Source organism: Epinephelus moara, chromosome 14 (assembly GCF_006386435.1).
Source record: "Epinephelus moara isolate mb chromosome 14, YSFRI_EMoa_1.0, whole genome shotgun sequence".
NCBI lineage: Eukaryota > Metazoa > Chordata > Actinopteri > Perciformes > Serranidae > Epinephelus > Epinephelus moara.
In genome coordinates, this window is record NC_065519.1 from 7,469,379 (window position 1) to 7,487,099 (window position 17,721).

At 41.7% G+C, this 17,721-nt stretch overlaps 1 protein-coding gene across 1 annotated transcript in view; it reads right to left on the reverse strand.

Moving 5' to 3' along the window:
• Positions 1-17,721, reverse strand: part of LOC126400730 (transmembrane protein 87A-like) — a 33,244-nt gene that overhangs the window by 2,835 nt on the left and 12,688 nt on the right. Inside the window, exons 12-18 of the mRNA XM_050061648.1 lie at positions 13,204-13,277; positions 12,970-13,076; positions 11,288-11,346; positions 11,018-11,121; positions 5,981-6,057; positions 2,424-2,488; positions 2,271-2,323 (exon numbers count right to left, since the gene is read on the reverse strand). Of these exons, the coding sequence (XP_049917605.1) occupies positions 2,271-2,323; positions 2,424-2,488; positions 5,981-6,057; positions 11,018-11,121; positions 11,288-11,346; positions 12,970-13,076; positions 13,204-13,277 (539 nt within the window). The remainder of the gene's footprint in view (positions 1-2,270; positions 2,324-2,423; positions 2,489-5,980; positions 6,058-11,017; positions 11,122-11,287; positions 11,347-12,969; positions 13,077-13,203; positions 13,278-17,721) is intronic.

Consider the following 17,721-nt stretch of genomic DNA (forward strand, 5'->3'; position numbering starts at 1 on the left):
TCCTCCCTCTCTGATGACAGTTGTCCTAGATGCAAACAATCTCTGGAGACAATGAGCCATGTAACTTTTGGACCTCTATATTTGAGGTATATTCATATATTTGCCAGAAAACAATACATCCTGAACCTTTTACAGCATTGCTTGGTGTTCCTCTAACCAGGCAGGAAATCACTTCATACCAATCAAATGCGACTGCATTCCCGTCACTGTTAACACAAGGTTAATTCTTATTACCTGTCCCCCTCCTTAATGTCAAGGAACTCATGATGTGACTTCAAATAGAGAGGCTACGATTTATTCTGAAGGGTTATTGAATATGTTGAGAAACTGTCACTCCCAGCAGCTTAAGACCAACGCTAATTACCTGTACTTGTCTGCACCTTAGAAGTAGCCCCCGCAGTTTTGTTGTATACGTATCATCCTATTGTTCCTGTGCAATTTGAATTTGACTTTTATTGTCCCCAAAGGGAAATTCTTTCTCATAGCAGTGTGCTTGTTTGACATAACGACAACCATAACAACAACAGCAACAACAGTGACGAGTACGACGTCCCGACAACCCAACAATAAAACTGAACAAAAGACAGACACAGCAAGAACAACATTACGACACACAGACAGTTGTTACACTCAATAGGGTCTGCTGTTAAGGGCCGTGATAACTGAGGAGATCAGGCTTCTTCCAATGACAATAAAGGCTTTTTATCTATTCTATATGTTTGACCTGTTTTCTACTCTGTCAATGTCCCTCTTTCTGTACTTTTGTTTCTTTGTTAACTAAAGAAAAGAAATGTTCGTCCTGATGCATCCACAACACGAATTTTCGTGTCCATCTCGGATGGCGATGGCATGGCCTGCCCTGCTCTCCCTCGGACTGGCTTGTTCTCGTTGCCTTCGTTGGTTGGGTAGAGTAGAGTAGGCCATGCCTTCGCTGTCCTTGTAAATGCAAATTTGGAGACATACATAGCTGCAGCTACATTCTACAGGCCCACATCAACGCCCACCACCAGTACAAGACAAACCCACCAACTTGACGGTTATTTCAACACTGCTACAACACCATTTTATAGTGAATGACATCACCACTTTATTCATTATCCCAGATGACGATATTTACCTTACATGCAACGAAATGTAATCCTTAACCTTACCGTAACCCTAACCATGTCTTTTTTAACCTAAGGGCCTGTGTCCACATGGCGTTTTTGTCTTAGTGCTGGCACCTTTTTTAATTGTTCCCAACGAGGACAGAGCATATGTGGCCATATATGCCCACTTAGAGAAAAAGTGCCATGCCAACGTCTTTTTCTCAGAGTGCTCCGCCTTCTTCGTGCAGCTGCTCCGAGTGCTTCGAGCTGAAATTCTCTGAACTTTTGAGAAAGGCGCTGGTGATGTCACTGCCACTTCCTTAGCTAGGCTACTGTCTACCATCAAAATAAAAATAGAAAAGCCCATTTTCTGGGAGCATACTGGCTTGTGGACACTGGATGTTGCTGTGTTCCCTTTGTAAGCTTGTTGTTGTCTGCGTAGTCAACCCCCTGTTAATGGAGCATTACAGTATCTACCCAGCTAATGTTAGTGTTAAGATATCGTTGTCATAGTAACAAACCCATGCAGTGCGCATCAAAAAACAAAGCACTGGGATGAAGCACTCCCCAGCACCCTGCCATAGCTTTTCTGCTTAAGGTAAACACTATGTGGACAAACCACTCGACACTTCATAGCGAGCTAAATGCTAACTTAGCTTTATTTTTTCCAGGGATTCTGCTTTCGGGCCAAGGAGAAAAGAGGGCTGATCGTGTAGTCATGGTGGGCAGGTCATGTATATGGTATAGCTGCTCCAACCACAGCTATACCTTCTTGCAAATTCACAAGTAGGGTCAGGATCTAGGACTACGTCAGCAATGCAGGACTTGGTGGTTGTATTGGTAACGCCAATGACTAACGCTCAATGACTTGCCCATTTTATGAGGAGCTGCATAAAGTGTTGGGTGACCGTCTATCGATTTGATATCCCCAGCTGTACCAACAAAACCACTGATGTGCTACTGAGCAGCTACCAAGAGTGTGGATGTAATTACTGTGCACGGGGCCCTTTGACCTTCTATCGTAAGTGACATAGGCAGTAATGAACAAATAAGTGGTCAGTGGAGACACATGATAGACACAGGTGTGAGAGTGTCTAGGCTGTCCACTTGTGTTCACGTCACCAATATGCATGTTAATTCCAGGTGTAAACAGGCTCTTAGATTTAAATTTATTTTACTTACACATCAGCGACAGTTGTAGGGATGTTCTCCTCGACCCATTTTAGGTCTTCATCCTGGCAAAAGCAGAGTTAAAAAATACAAATTTATTAAGGATGTGTGCGTACAGTAAAAGGACAGGAGAAGAGAGACGCTGACGGAAGACAGTGAACCCACCTCTTTACTCAACAGTTTCTGGGAGCCATTAGAGTCAGGCTTCGAGCCTCTCATCTTCATTCCCTCTAAAGAAATAAAATAAAAAATAAGCCAGCTGAAATCACACACAAAACCCTTGTCCAATTATATAATTATAACATAGCTGGGTTATTACATTTTCCATTTAAACCATTAAATGATTATAAGATGAAAACCAAACAAATCTGTTCTTCACGTATCAGCTTGAACAGATTTAGATCACAGCCTCAGTAGCATCGGGTTATACAACACAGAGCTCCGGTTGACAGGATCGTCTTTACAGGATCTGAGCAGACCCAGATTATTTGCAGATGAGTGGGTTTGTCACAGAGCACAAAAATGCATAGACGCTTTGCAGTTGCAACACAAATCTGCTGGAAAAAACATTGCTGGCACCGTCACAGAGGTCCACCAGAACAGAACAGAAAATAATGGGTAAATATGGAGCAATTAGCATGCCAGCAGAAAAGATAGGAAAATAAGTGTTTCCACATTTAGTGTGTTGATGTGACAAACATCCCTGCAGCCCTCATGACTCTGGGATCTACACTACACTGCTGAAGCGCTAAGTTTTAGATCAAAAGGCATCTGGTCAGATCACCTGAAACAAAACCTGCCTTTTGGCCTTCATCAATTCATATAGACTGGCAGTTGAAAACTATATTTACACACAAATAATAGCTCTATTAAAGCTAGCTATTAGGGCTGCACTGAATGTCCTTCTTTTAACATCCAAAGCTTGAATGAAGCTTCAAGTGTCCGTCATTATATTTCATAACGTTAGCATCCTGAAAAAAATCCTTGAATGGAATCTTCAATTTGAATTAAGTGAATTACTACATTAAACGAGTTAGTCTTTTCTTTAATTAAATCAACTATTTTTTAATGATTAAATTAAATTTATGGTGCTGTTAGAGCACTCCGATAATACAGGCGTGTGTCTTCATTTGTGTGTGGTGAGCAGGAGAGCAAACCAGTTTTTCAAAACCCACAAATTTTCAATGCCCACAAATACAGAGTGAAGCAGAATCCATCCATTCATCAATTCTCAATCACTTATCCAGGGCCAGGTCGTGGGGGCAGTAGGCCAAGCAAAGCACCCCAGACGTCCCTCTCCCCAGCAACGCTTTCCAGCTCCCAAGGTGTGCCAAGGCCAGATGAGATATGTAATCCCTCCAGTGTGTTCTGGGTCTGCCTCGGTGCCTCCTACCAGTGGGACATGCCCAGAACACCTCTAACGGGAGGCGCCCAGGAGGATCCTGATCAGATGCCCAAACCTTTTCAACTGACCCCTTTAGACATGAAGCAGCAGCGAGCTACCTCCAGATGTCCGAGCTCCTTACCCTATCTCTAAGGCTGAGCCCAACCACCCCACGTCAAGCAAAATATTTTGTTAAATAAAAACAAGTTGTGAATTTTGCAAATGATTACATCTATCTTTGTTCAAAACTTTCTGACATTTTGGACTTTACAACACTCTGGAGTTATTGGTAATGTCTGGATCAACAAACCTACGCAGCCACCCCTGGAATTAAATTCTACAAATAGTATATCTGTAACCGTGCAGCAATATCGGGTTGAAACAGAATGAATAGATATGCAAAAAAAGAAGAAGCTGCACAGCATTCAAATGTTGATTTAGATTTTGAATGTCAATGATATGAACGCAGCTTCGAAACTTCAAACTGCTCCTTATAGCCCTGCTAACTTTTACTGGATACTTTAGCTAGCGTGCATGTCAGATATGTTTATAAGAAGACAATACTGCTCAGCTGGCTGGATAGTGTTCTTCACAGCAAACATAGGCAATGAATGACACTAAAAAATGCTACATCAATCATAATTATCACAGACAAAAGGACCATGCTTCGTTCAAAAAACAGCACAGCGTCCTGTTAGCCGAGTGGGTAGGGAACATACAGGAACATACAACCACATGAATGCAGCACACCCCCTCTCTCATCCCGTTTCCTGTCTCTATTACACTCTTGGTTATTGAAGAACAAAAGAAAAAAACTGAAGCATGTCTGTTTGAACTGTATAGAGGAGGCCAAGATGTACAGTTCAGTCTTATAATGTGTTCGTGTGCTCATAGCAACTGTTGCTCATGCCTGTGTTTCATTAGTCGTTCAACATGTCCTCGTTGACTTCCACTCAGCACTTGCTCTGGGAGAAATCCCCACCGCCATCGTAAGTGTCGTTCCATTTGTCTGAAAAGCTGAAGTGAACTTGGAACTCTGTAAATTCACTATCTGACATGCTTTTCACTTTCAGCTTTTCTAATATATCTTACAGGTCTTTGAAGATAGGCTTGGAGAAGTGCTCTCCAGTTGGAGGTGGTGACATTTTAATGTTTTGCGATGTCAGTGTCTTGGCTTTTATTTTATTTTCTGTTGGCTTTGCTGACACACAGCCAGTCAGATGCATTAACATGTGGAGACCACCTGGACGACGCGTCTCCCCTTACCCCCACTGTACAGGAGTAAAGCTAAAATATACCAGGTACAGCTGCTGCCATCTTGCTCTGGTGATGTCATTCGGGGCTAGAGTCTGCGCAGTAGCAATCTCCCCAATATCAAGTTGCCGCCTAAACACCTGCCCAACCGTCAGGAAAACAACACTTGAACATAGAGCAGTGTGATTAAAACTATGAGTTTTTAGTCTGGCCCATGTCCCATCCACTCACATGGAGAGGGCTGGCTTTATAACCTGTTCTGCAGCCAGCCACCAGGGGGCAATCGAGATGTTTCGGCTTAACTTTTGGGGAGCTGACATGTTGACCATCTTTACATACAGTCTATGGTGGAAACATGCCCATTGCCCAGCTTCGCATCTCCACTTGTTTCTTGGCCTTTTTGCATTGCGCACTACCCGGGTATGGGAGGAGCTAACATTAGCTAACCAGCTGCGCTGCTCATTCTACAATTACAGCTGGTAGTGCCATACCGGTAGCAGAACGTGTTGCTCTGGAAACCTTGTGCCTGATCTCCGGTCTCAGCCCAAGTCACCTCAGTGAGTAAGCGGCTACATTTTGAACTGCAAAACCCTTTTAGCATTGTTTACTATGTTAGCACCACTAGCTGTGCTGACACTGCTAATGGTGGTTAGCAATGTTAAAGGAGTTTTACAGCTACGAATTCAGCTGCTTACTCACTGGTGTGAGCTGGGGGAGATCGGAGGGTGGGCACAATGTTTCCAAAGCAACGCTGTTGAATCAGGGTGGTATAAATAGCAGGAATGGCAGAATAAGCCATATTATATTCTTGGCGGTTGACTGTTGACATCCCTAGACTGAGGGGAAGTGAGGGAGTGAAGGCTGAACTACTAATGAATGCATTACATGAGTTGAAGATCTCAAATATGGCCGCCAGGGAGGATATTAGCTGCCATAATATTTCTCCAGTTGTCAAGGCATCTAAACTGTAATAATGCAACAGCCTGCTTCATCTATTTGTATTCCAAACACTGAGTGATGCAGCGATTAATACATAACTCTTGGCTTGTCTCACAGTGGAGAGCAGGAGAATGGTAAGTCTTACCAAAAGCTTCATTCAGCATTGGCTCCTTGGCCTCTTCCTCATCATCGTCCTCATCAATCAGAGGAGAGTGAGAGAACCTGAGGGAACACACAACCAAAAATGAATACAACGTCTGGCGACTTCCGGGAACATGGCGGAGTGAGTTGCAGCATAGTCACCCTGCTCCCCCAAGTCGGTTAAAATAAATCCACAATTAAGTGTAACTCGACAGACGAAAGCAAGGCATGGGTGGAGGAAGCCAGAGAATCAACAAAAAAATTAAACAAAGCTCAAGAACAAGTGTTATTGCTTAATTTAAAATATTTAAAGTATTTCCACGTGAGTATATGAATATTGGCTTTATCGACCTGTAGCACAACAATAAACGTTAGGTTTATGAATTAAGAGGATTTAAACCGCTGCTTTTTGTATTGGAAAGCAGTGAGATTGTAAAATGTTCCTCAGTGCATGGACAGTGTGGTCACAAGTTGATCTGGCTGCCTCCCAATTTGAAGACACTGCAATGGCATTGCAATAGTGGCGCACCACGTTACTTGTGCGCCTACAATTTATTTTCCCATGATGGAGAGGGTTTGAATCCCGTGAAAATGTTCTTTTTTACGTTTCAAAGGGCTGAACGGTTCTTCAATATGGCACGTTTATTTAGACAGGCACCAGAGACGAAACTGTGTAGGCCTATTTTAGGGTGACCATATTTTGATTTCCAAAAAAGAGGACACTCGGCCGGCCACGACATAGCCTACTTAAATGATACTCGCAGTTTACTCAAAGATGCCGTATAATTTTAATATATTTAAAATTTATATGTATGGATAGAAAATTCAGTTATATTACAAAATAATATCTCTCAAAGACAGAAATTCAGATAGGCCGACGGTACCCGATGGGTCGGTCCGGGTTTGGTCAAAAATGTAGCTATAAATTGTATTCGGGCTCGGGTCGGGTTTGGTCAGCTTTCAGTGAAAATGTAGTGTATAAATAAATAAAATCTTATTGTCTGTCCTGTTTATTGCATGGGCACTGTTATTTACGTGACAACACCTGAACATAACACACAGACACACATTGGCTGTTAGTTTCTCCCTCTCCCCTCGCTAGAAGCGTCGGACCTCGCGCCTCCCGCTCCCGTCTCAAACACGGAGGTCTCCCTCTCCGCAGCTGAGCACCCACGGCGCACGCCCGGCCTGTTAAATAGCCTGTAACCACTGTGTGACACAAACTCAGTGCTTTGGTCATTAAATAATGTTGGGCTCGATTCAAACCACGACTGACTGTCGGTCCGTGACTGGGTTCCTCAAACAAGAGTCCAAAGACGGATCAGATCGGCTATGTTTTGATATTCTTCTGAAAAATTGATTGAAGAGGCCTTTGCGAGGACAGCTACGTGTTCTCCTCCTGGTTGAAAACAGCTGTTGTCACTACGACAACCACAGACGCATTCGGCTGAAAGTTGCCAGTTAAAGGGAAATTTCGGTTTATTTCAACCCGTCTCCTATCGTCCTAAATTTGTTTCAAGTGACTAGTGACATAAAAATAATAGTTAGCATGTTAGCCATTAGCCTAGATACAGCCATAGCGTCAGACCTGTTAAAACGTAAGTGAACGGGCAATCTTCAAGTGCAAAGTTAGTCCACTAAACAAGCTTTTTTTCCACAAAGACCGCCTCATATCATTAGGATAAATGTCAGAGAACATATAGAAAACGACATGTAAACGTGTTGTCTTACCTTACCGGTGTGCTGCTGCTGACATACCACCAACACCACATGACTCACATCCTCATAAGTGACCAAATATGGCATGCAAAGAAACTTAATACAAAATACTACAATAACAATAGCTGGCACCTACAGGTATGAATAAAGACAAATAATATGATAAGGCAGAGGAGAAGATTTGATAAAAAGACTTAAACGCAGCAAACATTATAGGTATTTATCTCTGAGCACTGAATGGGACTTTGTTCACAGCTTGGATTGAAATGACTGATTCAGAAAAATGGACCCAGAGTGGGAATGTCTGATCAGGCTTCTTTAGTTTAAGTTAGTAAGAACTGACTGGGAGAGGTCAGGTCATTTTGAGTTAGACTTGTGTAGACACTAAGGACACCACAAGTCGGGTTTTGTTCTGGGTCTAGGAAGGGATGGATCTCACTCAGAGATGAGGATTTCCCCTTCACCCACCAACGGGGATTTGGGGAGGAAGGGACAACCCCCCACCTTTGGAAGCTCTCCTGTTTTCTGATTTATTTTAGGTTAACTGTTCATGAGTATTTAGTTCAGAACTGTTTGGGAACACATTTTCTGAGAGCAACAAAATATGGTGCACTGGTGTAAACCAGATTACACAGCTAAGTGGAAAGAAATGGAAAAAGAGTTCAGAGGATATCCAATTCAGAATGTTATAGGAGATAAAGAAGTATACAACAAAATAAAAAACAATCGGATTCAATTACATTAGCCATGTTTCCATCAGCCTGTTTAGATGCGCATCTAGAAGTATCACATCGGAAAATTATGATGGAAACGCCAAAATTCAAATTCAAATCCCCTGATTCGCACAAACTAAAATACGCTCGCTTTAGCCGGGTTTTGGTTGTTTCGAAAAAATGCTGATTCGCAAAACGTGGGATGGAAACAGTTATGTTCGAATTAAGTCTGACGTAGCGCACCACCACATATCCACACTCTGGGTTGGGAAGGCGGTAATGCATTTACAAGCTGGTTGCCAACCGCCAGAAAACGTAGAAGAAGAAGAATGCGAGACTTGTTTTGTTTCTGGTTCTGCGGAAAACTCGCGTGAGTTTTCACCAAAAAGTCCGTACATTTAATGGAAACACACAGGATTCGTATGTCTTTTAATGTGCATTTCCCAATGATTCTAATCACTTTTGGATGGAAACATAGCTGTTGTTGACTTTGGAATTATGGTTTAGAACCGTTAAAAATTATGGTATAAAGAAGGATAATAATCTGTTAAAGTGGGGTGCATTTGAGAGCAACTTTCAGCCGGCCGCATACGACAAGGGATTCAGTGGGAGACTAAGGGAATTACAGCATGGTGTACTCTAGAGAAAGATGGGGAGCTGGAGAGTTTCCAAAATATGAGAGACAAGTATGATCTGGGTAAACACGAATTCTTTAGGTACTTACAAATAAGGGATTACTACAGGAAGGAAATCAGGATGGATCCCTCCATGGAGGTGAATGGTATGATTCAAATTATAATCAACATGTATAAGGGTACAAAAATCAGAATAATATCTTCACTGTACCAAAAATCGACAATAAACAAAAACTCAACTAATTGTATAAAAGAAAAATGGGAATCGGAGCTCAACATAAAAATCTCAGACAAAGATTGGCAAAATTAGCGGTGGGAATCTCTAGACACCTCACGATTAGATTCAATTCCGATTCCGAGGGCGACGATTTCGATTATAAAACGATTCTCAATTCTAAAATGAGCCAATAAGAAAATTTACACTAGATATTGATGATTTCTCCTCCAGTATTTACAAAACTACAACTGACTATAAGTATAACTATCTATGAACTGTAAAAACATGAACTATTGCAAAAAAGACGAACGATGGCAAAACTACGAACTATGGTGAAAACACGACGAAAACACGGCATAAACGAAACTCAAAAGCTCTCAAAAAAACCACAAATACTATTATTTACAACACTAAATATTATTTACAAAGAAAATGCCACCCAAACTCCACTAAAACTCACCAAAACTCCGCTAAAACACCGCTAAATCCCTCCAACTTGCACTCTCCTCGTCAGCTGATACCCTCCTCCTGCTGTGCACACTTCCCTCCCCTCCTCCACAGGTAATAACGTCACTACCGTAATGTACCATATATCAAAAAGCTCCGCTTCTCAGCTTTCAGAATCCATTGGAATTACGTCGATAGCGCGAATGGTTGAGGAGTTATGGTAATTTGAAGTATAAATATAAAAATAAAATAAAATTTTCCACATCGATGCTCGCATTGTTCAAGACAGAATCTCGATGCATCTAAAAATCGATTTTTTCCCCCACCCCTGGGCAAAATATGTGGAAAATGCATCAAACATCCACCAATTTGCGCATATGGAGGGAGTTCTCCTGGAAAAATCTGATCAGATTTTTTATCACACCCAAGGTCAAGAGTAAATATTTGAATGTAAACCTACCATGTTGGAAAGAATGTGGAATATTAAATACAGATCATGTACGCGTATTTTGGAAATGCCATAAGATGCAGATGTTTTGGAAAATTGTACATGTTACTCTGCAAGAGATACTAAGGTATGACATTCCTATGAGCTGCATGGTACTCTATCTGTGTAATTTTACGGACGACAGTGTACATGCAGGGGATAGGTACCTGGTTAAAATATTGTTAATAGCTGGCAAAAAGGCCATAACAAGGAAATGGTGTAAAGTAGATCCGCCGACCTGGGAACGATGGGTAGAGATAATAGAGGAAATCTATACAATGGAAAAACTGACACATCGTTTGAGATTGCACGAGGCACAGCTAGAAGACAAGTGGCTGAAATGGACATTTTTCAGGTCCTCGAATAGCGACAGACAATTGAAAGGACAATTGATATAAAAGGACAAAACTGTGAGAATGGATGGACAAAAAAAGAATGTAGCTCCCAACAGGACTGTAGTGGCTATCTGTTATAGACTAAACAAGCAACAAAATTAAACAAATTATAGTCTAAACAAACTCATAATAATAAAGCCACTGAGGCACCTATAGAGCAAATCTTACGCAGGGAATGAGTCCATTGTCCAGGCAGAGATCAATGTTTCTTGGGGGTTTATTTTAGAAGCGCGAGCAAACCAAAAAATCAAATGAACGTGTTTGTTCTGCTGGTTTTAAAGGCACGTATGTTGTGTTTGTTGATGTATATGTAAAAATTAGGAAAATCAATAAAAATTAAAATGCAAAAAATAAAAATAATTAAAATAATACAACATCTGGCAACTTAATCTGACAGCAATGGTTCTGAGCTACAGACTGACTCTGACCTCTGGTTGTTAGCAGAAGGCCGCAGCAGCACCATGATCACCAGCAGTATGGTGGAGAACAGGAGGCGCCAGAAGGCATCGTCAACCCACAAGTCCCTCCAACCCTGTGGAAGGGATATAAATAGACAAGTGAACACAGAGATGATGTTATCAGGTTGGAAGGCGAGTTCACTTTTCATCTCTGTATAAACAAGAAACGGAAACCTCATGAAGGGAACAGGACCGGTGCACACAACACAATAATCAATCACTAGCAGACAACAAACTGACCGTCTGGCAGTCCACCAGCTTGAAGACTTTGGTGGTCCAGATGATGAATATGATGGAAGCTGTGGACACAAAGTAAACACCGCTCTCATTTTGATGTCTGTAAACAATATGTAAATGATGGAAAACAGCACATGAAACATCCCACCAGCGGAAACCAAATTAGAAAAGGTTATCCGAGCCAAAGGGCAGGCAAACACACAACTGCATCTACATAATTTAACACAGGTAGAGCATATATTAATACAGTGCCGGACATGTGAGCTAAAGGAATAGTTCAGGGTTTTTTTCTGTGTAGAGAATTACAAGGCGGCCGCTGCACATCCCTTTTCTGAACTTCAGAGAGGCAGAGAGGATGACATGCAGCAAAGGACGTTGGCCAGTTCAAACCCTGGCTGCTGCTGTAAGGACTTATCCTCAATGGTACAAGCACCTTTAAAACACTGTATTTTAACAAGTCTTGCACTTGGTGGATTTCTGTCGTTTTGTAATTGCAGTTGCAGCATTACGTTGACGTGGTGGGACTAAATCGTAATCTGCTCAGTGCACTGGGAAGGGCTCTGCCAAAACTGCCACAGGAAGAAAATAGCCGTCTGGGCCCGTCGTTGTGCTTTTAAACTAAATAGGCACAACAGTGTTTCTGTTGTTTAAGTGTTTCAAGAAAACAAAACTCATTTCCCCTGCTGTTTAATGTTTTAATATAATTTTATATCTCCAGCTTGCCTTCAGAAATACTGTTGTAAATGGCAGTCAGTGTTTCTAAATGCAGCTCCATGCACCTGCACCTGAATGCTATCTTGTACCGAGACTAAAACGTGTAAGTGTGAATTTTTCAAATCAAATACTGATAATAGCAAATAATTTTAATTAAGAAGTAAAATCCACTCATCAAAATAAACTATAAACTAAGAATAATAATAATAATAACCTTTTTTGTATAGCACTTAAAAAAAGTTAGTGTTTTATGAGAAAATAAAATAGTATACACCATCAAGATAAAAACAGCAATGAAAACATTGAACATAGCCTGAGACCAGATAAATCAGTGTGTAATAAAAATAGATAAATAATAAAATTGATGCAAGAAGGATAAAAACTAGACACACAAGAGATTTACTGTAAAAAGCCTTCCTGTAAAAGTATGTTTTGAGGAGTGTTTAAAAGGAAGAGCTTGCCAACCTAAAAAAGGGGGAGAGGGTATTATGAAATTATTTAATGAATTATTTTGCAAATGCTTTAAAACAAGAGATCTACATTTGTGTGATTGATGTCATTCTGCCAGCACAATAAAATTGTTTTATAAGATATTCAGTGTATCAGTATTTGCAGGTCATCGACCACTCTTATGTCTGTACAGTAAGAGCCAGCAGTCAGTTAGCTTAGCTTAGCATAACATATGGAAACAGGAGGCAATAGCTGGCTCTGTTGAAAGGTAACAGTCCACCTACCAGCACCTCTGAAGCTCACTGGTTAATGTGTTATATCTCCTAATTTTATTCATACAGAAAAATAAAAACTAAAATGAGTATTATCTCGTACAGCTCCCTCTAGAGCCATAAAAGGCTTTACATAAGCAGTTATATTTCCCAACACCAGTAAACAGACCTTAATGTGAAATTGTTAAACGAAGCAGTGTAAAACTGGTGGACTACGAGGCAATCCATCTGAGATCAGTTGCTACTCACCGACAACGGAGAAGATGAGAGTGTTCGTAAAGTGCTGATACAAAGAGAGTTTCACCACATTTCTGCGGAGCTTCAGTAGACGAGTGGTTTGAGACAGACTGATGAAAATGTAGATAGAAATTAAGGAGAACACACTGTATATCAATTCAAGTAACCACATTTAAAAGCTTATATCTGCTTCTGAAAATCTTTGATTAGCTGTGAGCAGTCATTTTGGCTGGTTGAGTAAAGGATATCCACCACATGACACAGGAGTCAATGAGGGAGAGGCTGAGATTAGCCACCAGGGCAACTGTCCCATAGAAACCCTGCAATTAGAGGACAAATGAGACAAAACATGAGCGCAGAGGTCAGCAGAGAGCACAGAGTGTGTGTAAACATGACACAGAGAAGAATTATTACATTCTTATCATAACAATAACTTTTCAACATAAGATAAGCCTGAGTTAAGATCTGGTGAAGATGTAAAGACGACATATAATGTAATGTATTTTGAGTTTCTATTAGAACATGTTTATGTGCTTCAGTGTTTAAAAAATACTTCATTTTCCTCATACTGTCTGTGCTGGTGTTAACCCTCCGTCTGAAGAACACTTAATTTTACCATAGTGTTTTTAACCAACTGGACATCACGCTCAGCCGCTGGGTGCTACTGAGGTGCAACGCAACCTCAACAAGCACCTTATCATAGCCTTTTTATTTGCAGAGCTGATCTTCTTCCAGGCGCTGTCCTGTGTGTGAAGGCCTATTGTCTGTGGGACAGATGTAAAGCTCTGACAGCCCTGCACTAACATGATCAACTTCTTTTCCGTATTTATCACAGACTGATATTTACGGAAGACGAATATCTGTTGGCAGTGATTGGTTGTTCCTCGTCACATGACATGTGGTGCGCGCTGCTGTGTTCCAAAAGCTGAACTCTGTTTATCTCAGGGTGCAGCTGTCATGCCCTGAAAAATAGGTGCTTGGAAACATGTGTGCGCCTAGTGTTTGAGTGCGCCTGCCGCACATCTACATTGAAAACAATGAATTTGAGGGCGCAAAAAACAGTATCTTTATGGCCCCTAAGCCAACCATCGGCCCTCAGTGAGCGTCTGTCACCCTGGTTTTGGCAGTGTGTCCCGCCATGTTGGCACTAGTCAGCCCTTGTCGCCCCTTGTTGGCTTTTTGTCAGTCAAGGCATGACAGTCATGCCTCGTTTTTTGCCTCAAAGTAACTGTTTTCAATGTAGACGGCATGCGCACTCAAACGCCATTGACGCTGTTGCAGTGCACACGCATTCCCGAGCGCCCGTTTTTCAGGGTGCGACAGCTGCGTTGTTCGACGTTGACAGTTCAACTTTTGGAATGCAGCAGCGTGCACCCATGTCATGTGACGAGGAACAACCAATCACAGCTGACAGATATCTTTCCCTCCATCCGTAAATATGTAAAGTTGATCATGTTAGTGCAGGGCTACCCAGAGCTTTACATCTGTCCTACACACTTAAAAACAGCTCCTGGAAGAAGATCAGCTCTGCACTCAGGATTTCAGGTAAACTGGCTGTAGTACCGTGCTTGTTGAGGTTGTTTAGCAGCCTCAGATGCAACCTGCCGCTGCGCTCTTGAAAGCTGGCACAAAAGTAGCGCCCATTGCCAACCTCGCGTTTTCCAGGGGGTTAAAGACGTGAGAGAAATCACTGTGACTGGCAGTTCAGTGCAGTGCACATTAAGAGAAACGGAAGTGAGAAAAGCAAATAAATGACTTAAGTCAAGAGGGCACGGGTAAGATTATGTTTTTAGCCAATGAGCTCTTATGGTTTGTAACGGTTTGTGTTATTGTTTGCTAGCACACGGTAAATACGCTCTCTTCTTCTGACATGAGGTTGTGTTGTTAATGTGCTTACTGGCTAACTAGCATCTAGAATCCCTTCTGTCGGTGCGCTGGTTCCCTTTTTTAATCTAGGCTTCTGCCACCTGAGGGTTTAGAGAGTTATTTCCTCTCACAAAGGCGCAAAAGATACGTGCTAAGTGTGACTCTTTGGTCGAGACACAGGCGACACAAGGTGATGCAAAAGTCGATCTTCGTTGCCACTAGCTCCTTATTGTCCGTTGTGTGTGTCTGGGCCTTATATCCCCCTCCCCAAAAAAGCTCAGTCTGCTCTGATTGGTCAGTGTTTCCAGGTCTTCCACATCTTTGCGTTCCTGCATCCCCACTGCAGACGAGGGATGAGTGTAACAGAGAATAGTGGCACTTTCTACTGTGACAAATCACCATTAGGAGCTTCTAAACACAACCAGACCTGTTACAGCAGGAATATGAGCCGCAATCTGGAAGATATTAACAACATCAGCGACTAATATCACAGGTTTCCCTGTTTAACGTAAACACTTGCAGTCGCATGCCTGGAGCAGATGATCATATGAAGAAATCCATCAAGAGCTGACGTGTGGTTTTTGCTCACAGGAATTACTTATGCATATGTTTACCAAAACATTTAAAAACTAAGGCCACAATTACACCATCCTTTGTTGTAATATTCTACATACAGTATGACAGACAATAAAGAAAAACATAATAGGTCCCCTTTAAGTATCCTCTGCCTCCACACATAACACATCTGCTCACCAAACTACACAGCCTCGCTCCATTCCTCTAACTGTCTTTCTAATCTTGTGTTTGTTTGTGTAACGTTGTGTTTCCATGACTTTCTGAACTTGCTGCAGTGTCTTTGGCTGCTTTTGAATTTCACTCTCGATCAAATACGTCACTCCCTATTATCATCACTCGCCTGCCTCCCAGAGACCGAATCCTTGCACAACCTTCTCGCTCTGCTCAAATCAGTTTTATTTATACAGAGTGCCTTGAAAGCTGCACCAGGCAAGATTTTTATGTAAAAATACACCACCACTATCAGCTTCAATCAGCCTGTGGCGGCTGCAGCAGCTAATGTCCCATCTGCAATAGTTGAAATGCAGCGGCGTCATTATTTTTTCCTGGATGAAATTCATCCACAGCCACAGAAAACGATGAATTAAGGGTTAGAAGCGAAGTAGGAATGGTCTCCTGAGCAGCAGCTGGAGTGAGCCTCACAGAGAAAGCTAGACTAAGTGTTTAATATTTTTCCTATCACATCCATTTGGTATATTTTGGGATACAGTAAATCTTCTCTGGGTGGTTTGGTTGATGTAGACTACTGTGTTCTTTGCAGTCTGTTGATGCCACTTAACAGGATCCCTGTTTCCAAAAAAGTTGCTTCATGCTGCAAATGTGCAGAGTGCCTCCTTTAAAGCTACTCAATATTATTTTTACATGTGCTAAAACCATTACTATATCCTGAGAGTAGTACATGAGACATATAATCTGTGAAAAGATCATGTTCCTCTGGCTCCTCCTAGTGCTCCTAATGACCTGAGTCCACATAGCCTGAACATAAACAACGAATCAGAGCCAGGAGGAGCCTCTTACGCAATAGCCGTAGCCTTTGCACACACAGAGATCCTACTATAGGACCCTGAATTATGCCAGCTTTGCTTTGTTATGCAGAATCAAACCACACAGGCATGATGCTACCACAGTGTGTGTTTGGATGATTCAGAGTTGCAGAAGCAACAGAGGCAGGATGGGCACTGTGCAACACAACAGCATCAGTCTCTAGTGTGACTTATAACAAACACGTCTGGCAGCACTTTCAGAACAATAACAATTACATTAACATATCAATAACAATCATTTACTGTCCCTGTTATATGGCGGTTGATCTCGAACCTTGGCTTGGGTGACAGAGAGCTCCCACATCTCAGAGTTTTCCTAACTTGCAGACATTTTCAGTTACTGTTTTTCCTCTTTCAGTTAGCTGCTAACTGCTGCTAGCTGCTTTTTAAATCTCTTGGTAGTGAGTTGCACACATAACACAGCATCAAAACATCACATCCGTGCTATCCTGCTGGCTGTCCTTTTTACATAGACATTGTTCAGCAGTTACTACTGTACCTCCACTGCCGGCTCAAAGGCACAACTACTCTCTCCCTCGATTCCGCACTTATACCTTTAATACAGAATGGCTAGGTGTAATAACGGTGCAACATTCCAGCCTTGGACAGGAAGAGTAAAAGGGGCTAATCACTGCTCGTGCAAACTCTGCGCTTCCAACAACAGTGTTCGCAGCAAAGACAAGTAAACAGAGGACAAACAATGATAGCAAGAAAGCTAAAATGGAAGTTTTAAAGTAAAGGATGCAAAACCGATGCCAGCTCAGGCTTGGTTTAACTTTTTTTTAGCTTGCCTTTTGTCGTTGGTTATCTTTGCCATGTACACTGTTGTTGGCAAAGAAGGGATGGGCAGGTTTTTCATTGCTGGTGGTTGTGTCCCACCCATTGTGTTTGCAAAGCTCCTCCCAGAGTTTAAGTTGGTTGGCATATTTCAGCTTTTGCTGTGGTCACGTGTAGATGTCTGGCAGATGAAAATATCAACGGCCAAAATGTTGGGTGGGAAATATGCCAAATAAATAAATGAATTAATCAATAGCATATTAAATAGTCTAATATTGTGTGACCTGTAAGAAATGTTGCCAAAACAACCTAGATATAAACTTAAATTATGCAAACCAGATTTTTAGGATTTTAATTACCAAAAGATCTATTTATCCACCAAAGCTGAACAGAGTGCTTCCCGACTCTTTGGAGCATAAGCCACATCCACAGTAGACTCACAAGTCAGTCTTTAGACGCTTTGCTTAACTAAAGACTGATGACTTTCTCCCTGATTTTGTGT